The sequence below is a fragment of the Coenobita brevimanus genome, chromosome 117, assembly GCF_032717465.1.
Source record: "Coenobita brevimanus isolate Jiangsu-jjx chromosome 117, ASM3271746v2, whole genome shotgun sequence".
Lineage (NCBI taxonomy): Eukaryota > Metazoa > Arthropoda > Malacostraca > Decapoda > Coenobitidae > Coenobita > Coenobita brevimanus.
Genome location: NC_137070.1, coordinates 6,375,841 through 6,383,340, shown reverse-complemented (window position 1 = coordinate 6,383,340; position 7,500 = coordinate 6,375,841). Strand labels below are relative to the sequence as shown.

Genomic DNA, 7,500 nt, shown 5'->3' with positions numbered 1-7,500 from the left:
CATGGCACTATTCCACCTGGCCACGGCAAAGCACACAATAAACAGCAACCCCCGGACCTCTTTTAGAGGTCCACACCTAATTTCTGTGAAAGAGAATGAATGAAGGCATAGTAGTATAAGTAAATGCAGACGTTGAGCAGGTTAGGTAGCACCATTTTCTCTCTCTCTCTCTCTCTCTCTCTTTCTTTTAATGTAACAGATATGAAAACATGTAATGCAACCCGACCAACTCTTACCACACCTAACATAACCAAACCAAACCAACCATAACCTAACTGAACCATACCAAACCTCTCTCTCTCTCTCTCTCTCTCTCTCTCTCTCTCTCTGTCTGGCAGTTAAAAAAAAAAAAAAAAAAAAAAAAAAACGGTGGGGGGATTAGGCAACTGTCAATTTGGCTACTACATCTTCTAATTTAAATGGACGTCTGCATACATATACATTATCACTTATTTTGCTGGGCCATTGCTTTCTCTGTTCCTCTGGTCTACTCCCCCCCCCACCCCCATTTCAGGAAAGCTTTCTCCATACCTATCAGGGCAATTTCCATCCTGTTGCGAGAGCATCTCCTCTGCTGCGCTCCGGGAGTCGCCTCCGTAAATCGTGAAGGCAAATCCCACTAATCCAAGGTATTTCTGCCTTCATATGCACGAGCAGCAGCACACTTGAAGGATGCACCTAGAGTAAAGAAGACACAGTCAGTCACGTCGGTGAGGCACCACAAACGGTGCATGATATGAATGCCTAAGTGTTAGACAGACAGAATGTCTGCATATGAACAAGTTATCCCTTGAATTTGTCGCTGTCACGGCCGTTTTCTCTAAGTACCAAAACCCACCAATCACCCATCGTACAAGCATTGCATCAACCGCTGAGGCCTGAAATCAAATTTAAATGGATCCGATTGGTACTTGCACGACCGCTAGTGCATTATATAGAAGAGGTGGCTGACAAGGTGGCTGACACTCGCCTCCCAACAGTTTCACTAATCAGGCGTTCACGGAGCTCCCAGTTCGATGGTTGGTGGTGGTGGTGCTGCTGAATATTATTATTAATCTTTGATGATGATGATGATGATGATGATGATGATGATGATGATGATGAATGAATGAATGAATGGATGGATGGATGAATAGATGGTGGTGGTAGTGGTGGTTTTTGATTGTGTAGTAACTAGTTGTTGCAATACTACTCATAATGACGAGAGAAATGAATGATAAGTATTTTCTTCATTATTGCTCTTATTTGGGGGTGTTAAATCCACAATGGTCGTCACCACACGACTAATATATATATATATATATATATATATATATATATATATATATATATATAAATATATATATATATATATATATACTGTTGTATACATCACCATATCCTCTGCCACTGAACGACTTTGTCCATTCCTTCGATGGTGGGAGAATAGCCATCATCATCATCACCTATGTTTTCATTCATCCACCCGGCCAGGCAGTTAGGAGGCATAATTATACAGGACAGTATTATGCAGGTGCAGTTGGGAACGGGACAAGACTCTATGTAGTAGTGGGAATAATAATATTATTATTATTATTATCATTACTCCACCTTCACTGATGTCAGTAGCTTCTTACATGCAACCGAACGTAAATATAGCCACAGACACATGCCAGCATTCAACACATACCACGTTATAGGCACATACACAAACATACAGTATACCAACACATTCATCCATACCCAAAGATGATGATGATGATGCTGTTGGGCAATGCCAAAGTCTATTCTCTCTCAAGAAACGAATGTGGCTCCTAAAGGAGCCGATGGAGGTGAAGAAGAAGAAGGATTTCTTGGAAGCGTTTACTTCTTCTCCGTCTTCTTGGGGAGCAGCACAGCCTGGATGTTAGGCAGGACACCTCCCTGGGCGATGGTGACGCCAGAGAGGAGCTTGTTGAGCTCCTCATCATTGCGGATAGCCAACTGCAGGTGACGGGGAATGATACGAGTCTTCTTGTTGTCACGGGCTGCGTTGCCAGCCAGCTCAAGCACTTCAGCTGCTAGGTACTCCATGACTGCAGCCAAGTAGACGGGAGCACCAGCACCCACACGCTCGGCGTAATTGCCTTTACGAAGGAGACGGTGGATCCTGCCGACGGGGAACTGGAGCCCAGCCCTGCTAGATCGGGACTTGGACTTTCCCTTCACCTTGCCTCCCTTGCCACGTCCGGACATGCTGCTGCTGCTGCTGGAGTAGTAGGACCTTCAGGAGAAGACTAATGCGTCCCCGGCCCGTTTGTTTTGTTTGTGGGATATTCGTCCCAGTTTCCTGGGACACGGGCAAACAGAGAGCCCGTCAGAGGTGCGCACTACTTGCGCGAACTTGCTTTAGCGAGGTGGAGGGTAATCCCTGACCATACTAAGTAATATATTTAATGGAGCATGGGCAACAATGCCAGCAGCGTCCCTAAAGACATCACCAGATCGGGCTAGGGCCGAGTCGAGCCCAGACCTGAGCCTGGTGGTGGCTGGGCAGTCCAGAAGATAATGAAGAAGGGGCTCCTCACAGCTGGCCAAGCAATGTTCACACGGGTCTGGCTCCATACCCACAATTTGCTTGTAGCAAGGAAACCCAAGACGCAATCTTCGAAGTCGGACTACAATAAAGTTAGGAAGTCCTTGGGGGGGCAACAGGAGGGAATACGACGTGGCAGTAGCATACCATTTTGCAGAGCAAGAGCCCTCCGTGACCCAGAGCCGATGGTCCTCTAGGGTCAGTCTTCCTATGGTGGCAGTGAGAGTGCGGATGAGGTGCGAGGGACTAGGGCGTAGTGGGAATGTGATGTCTGGGAGATCGCAAGCTGAGCGCGCAGCGTCATCAGCACGCTCGTTGCCACTAATTCCCACATGTCCCGGGGAGCCAGTGAAGGTTAATCGTTGGCGCCCCTACAGACAAGAAGTGATGCAAATGTATGAATCGCTGTTAGGAGAAAGACGTTGTCATGCAGCGATAAGGATCGTAATCTCTGAATGGGAGGAAAGAGAGTCTGTGTGGATTACGACTCGATTGTGACGATGGTGGTGAGCATGGCGCAATGCACCCAGGATGGCCGCAAGTTCCGCCTGGAAAGCGGATACACCTGAAGAGAGTCGCCAAGCTTCCACTAGTTGCCCAGAGACAAAGGCCGCTCCAGCTGCGCCATTAGGGGAAACAGAGCCATCAGTGTAGTAGATGGCTGAGTCTGGTGAGGCCAGAGCTGCCACCCTACTGAGACCCTCCTGGCGAAGGAGTGCTGGAATCAAGGAGCGGGGTTTAGCCTCCGATGGACCAAAAATATTAAAAAGGGGAGGATCCCATGGCGGTGGATCAACGTATCCAGGAAAGGGAGAGTCGGGATCTTGACAGAGGCTCGCAGCAGCTCCCAAACCATGGATGGCAGCGGCCGTGGTGCGGGCCCAGTCACGCTGAGGGGCCGGCTCGGGTGGGCGGCAGAGAAGGCGTTTTAGGAGGGCAGAGACAGGCAGGTGAGGCAGGCACTGGATCAGCTTCAGGGTGACTACTGCCGCTCGCAACACAATGCGATGGGCCAGAGACGGCAGCCCACCCTCCATACGCAGATTGACCAGTCGGGTCCAGCGTGGAGCACCCAGCATAATGCGGAGGGCATCATTCTGGATGACCTCCAGAGATCTAGCGACTGGCGGAGCAAGGCCCGTCAAGCAGATGGCGCTGTAGTCCACCAAGGATCCGGACTGCGTATATAAAAAGTCCGTAGGACTGAATATGATGCCCCCAAACTCCGCCTGGACAGATAGCGGAGAGCAGCCATGCGGGTGGATGCACGCTCCCTCAGGTACCGAACATGGCAGGCAAAGTTGAGACCCGTGTCAAGCCAGACCCCCAAGTACCGATGTGCAGTGACCATGGAGAGCTGATGGCCACCGAGTAGCAGTGGAAAGTCTGGGGGGCGGAGTCCAAATGGCAGGCACTTGGTCTTCAGGATGTTAATTTTTAGGCCTAACTCGGCACACTTGGCATGGAGCCGAGAAAGGGCCAAGTCTGCCTGTCGAAAACAATCCCGTCTAGTAAAAATGAGGGCAAGATCGTCTGCATAACAGAGGAGGGTGACGCCAGGCCCATAATCGATGGTTAAGAGCCCCTCCATAAGGATATTAAACAGGAGGGGGCTTAGTACGCTCCCCTGGGGCGTGCCATTAAAATGTGTGCAAAAGTGTGAGAGGTGCCCCTGGAATCTGACCCCTGCAGAGCGATCCGCAAAGAAGTCCCTGATCCAGGATAAAAGCCTGCCTCCCACACCCCTGTCTGCAAGGGCAGCCAAAATAACCGTAGGGCTGGCTAGTTCAAAAGCATTTTCCAGTTCGAGGAAGACGTCCATCCCCTTTCCCCTCTCAGTTCCCCAAGGAAGAAGACGCGAGGCAGTGAGTGGCACTCCTACCATGGTGGTATGCGAAGATCCTTGGGTGCAGTGGTCCCAGCCGCCAAGCGAGACGAGCCCGCACAACCCTCTCAGCCGTTTTAGCAATACAGCTAAGGAGGGAGATGGGGCGCATGGCGGTAGGATCATGAGGCTTGGGAATCGGGTGAATAACAGCCGCCTTCCACGACCTTGGCAGACGCCCCTCAGACCAAGAGAGGTTGATCAGATCAACTAGGCGCTCGCTGCCGCTATCCCCAGCGTGTGACAGGAGTGAATATGTGATTCCGTCCAGTCCAGGCGCAGAGTCTCCCCTGTGGTGCAGTGCTTTTAGGACCTCCCCGCTGGTGATGGGACAATCAGCTGGGTCTGGCCTATCACAGGCAGCCTGAACTGCCGTGGCACGAGCGGTGCATAGCTGAGCCTGCAGGATCTGGACGGATTGCGGGAGATTGCTTGAAGCAGAGCGATCCGCGAAGTGCTGAGCGAGGCGGCTGGCCTCTGCGGCAGGATCAGGATGCGAGGGCGGCCGAGGAGGACGTGGATCGGAGATGGACCTGATTCTCCTCCACATCTCCCTGAGTGTGGAGTGAGCATCTAGGGTACGACACCATCCAATCCACGCCTCCTCCTTGAGGCGGCGTTTCTCTGTGGTGACGTGTCGCGTGACAGCCACCAGGTACCGACGGTGTGGCGATGTGCGACGCCGTCGGTACTGCCTACGTGCCGCATTTAGCCGCCGGTTCAATTCCTTGACCCTGTCGCAGTAAATCCAGCCGTCCCGATAGCACCTCGCGGATCGACTCTGCAGGGGGATAGCAAGAGAGGCAGCCTGTGAAAAAATACTCGCCACCTGTTCTGCTCGGCTCTCGAGGTCTGAGGCGGGAGGAGATGCAGCAAAGGCCCCAGCTAAGGCCTGTGCAAAAGCCGCCCAGTCGGCCCTACGGAAGTCCCACCGCAAAGGAGGGGGCGGCGTCGGTGGGAGTGGAGCAGTTGGCAAAGTGACCTCGAGGGCAAAATGATCACTGGCGAGGTGTCGGTGCAGCGACCATGTTGCCGAGCCCGCAAGGGGGGAGGACACAAACGCCAAGTCCAGGCGCCCCCCGTCAATGTGTGTGGCCTCGGTGGTGTCGTTTAGTAGGGAAACATCACCCACCTCCTCCAGTATTAAAGAGATGTGTCGTCCTGCATCGTTGGGCCGAAGAGGCGAAGAGAGCAGGGCGCCCCGGCCCGCGCGACCTTCCCTTAAATACCCGTCTTCCCGATCCGACCCCATCCCACCCGCGAATGGGAAGGAGGCAGAAGCCGGGCTGCGATCGGGCAGAAATCACATATAAGGATTTCAGCAAGCGCGGCCCCCATGTCGACTCAGTCTCTCGCTCGCTCCCGCACCGTGCACATACCGTCTGACTCGGCGCCGCCATGCCACCCAAGACCTCCGGAAAGGCCGCTAAGAAGGCCGGCAAGGCCCAGAAGGCCATTGCCAAGGGAGACAAGAAGAAGAAGCGTAGGAGGAAGGGGAGCTACAGCATCTACATCTACAAAGTGCTCAAGCAGGTCCACCCTGACACCGGTGTTTCCTCCAAGGCGATGTCTATCATGAACTCTTTCGTGAATGACATCTTCGAGCGCATTGCTGCAGAGGCTTCACGCCTGGCACACTACAACAAGCGTTCAACCATCACCAGCCGGGAGATCCAGACGGCCGTCAGGCTGCTCCTCCCTGGCGAGCTGGCCAAGCACGCCGTGTCTGAAGGCACCAAGGCTGTCACCAAGTACACCTCCTCAAAGTAGAGAGGTTACACTCTTGGCCATTTCAACATTTCCGGCTCCAATCGGAGCCACAAGATTTTCGATAAAAAGGGGAAAGACAGACTTACCAATTTTCCACTCAGGAACTCTGGTTTATCAGCTTTCTCTCTCTCTCTCTCTCTCTCTCTCTCTCTCTCTCTCTTTTCGGCAACGGTGGTTTGGGATGGGTACGTAGGCACAATCGAAATGTTTTGAACTAGGGTTGGGGGTTAAAACAATAGAGTCAAAATAAAAGAGTAAATAGGGGCGTGCGGGCCTTCTTATTCATCTGAACAACCAACAACAACGTACCGTCGCCCCAAGAAGTGACGGCACAGTGTCAGATTGCTTCGGTCACTCACCACTGCCATGCGTTCTAGGAAAACAGTGAATAAGAGGTAAACATTCAATGCCTTCATCACGTCATGCCAAATAATCGTATATATTATATCGTACAAATAATGATGTAAAATGAATAACAGGAGGCAGTGATAAATTAGATGGTAACACTTAGTTATCTTTCCCGATTTGAATGAATGTGAAATGTATTAACTTCGCGCGCGGTGGCCGGTACGCCTAAAACTCCCAGTCCCTTTTTTTTTTTTTTTTTTTTTTTTTTTTTTTTTTTTTGATAGCCCCCTGTCTTATATGAAATAATCCTGAGATTTTTCTTCGTGGGAAACTGGCCAAAGGCAGTGTAATAACTGCATGTCCTTGAGTGAATGTTATCTCCTTTCGTGCGTGTTGACCGAAACATTTAAAATAGCTTACCGGCTTACGCCTCCTTCCCGCTTTCTGTCGTCGTCCACCGAGACATTGGAAACGGAAATAAATGACTTTAAATTATTCCCTAGTATTGTAACGGAAATTATTTTCTACATAATATTTATTCATATCCAATGTTTATTGAAGCTCCCTTTTGTTCAGTCTTACGCTACCCAAACGTCACTGTCTGTTACCATGCTAGATTTGAACTCCACAACATATTTATTCCCGACTCTGCCTGAGCGACAGTTGTGAAATATCACTCAGTTCCGTTTAGGAATTCCTATTATCGTAACGAACCAACTGCTTCCTACAATACTTTTGAAATATACAGATAACTGGTCATGGATTTGTTGTTTCTTGTAACAATTTTACGTATTAGGCTTCACCCCGTACAGATATAAGGAAGAGTAGGGACACTATCGCTGACCGAAAACTTATGGATACTCCGCCGGCACTTCTTAGGCCGCCTGTACCAACCAACCCACTCAACAGGCGTACAGTAAATACATGCATGACATCGTATCAT

At 50.8% G+C, this 7,500-nt stretch overlaps 1 protein-coding gene across 1 annotated transcript; it reads right to left on the bottom strand.

The window, feature by feature from the left end:
• Nucleotides 1-1,842: 1,842 nt before the first annotated feature.
• LOC145389486 (histone H2A) lies at nucleotides 1,843-2,214 on the bottom strand. Its single transcript, XM_080264779.1, has one exon. The coding sequence runs from the start codon at nucleotides 2,212-2,214 to the stop codon at nucleotides 1,843-1,845; it is 372 nt and encodes a 123-aa protein (XP_080120905.1).
• Between the last annotated feature and the right edge of the window lie 5,286 nt (nucleotides 2,215-7,500).

What these genes read in the sequence shown, in the direction of transcription:
- LOC145389486 (XM_080264779.1), bottom strand. Translation starts at nt 2,214, where the DNA reads ATGTCCGGACGTGGCAAGGGAGGCAAGGTGAAGGGAAAGTCCAAGTCC.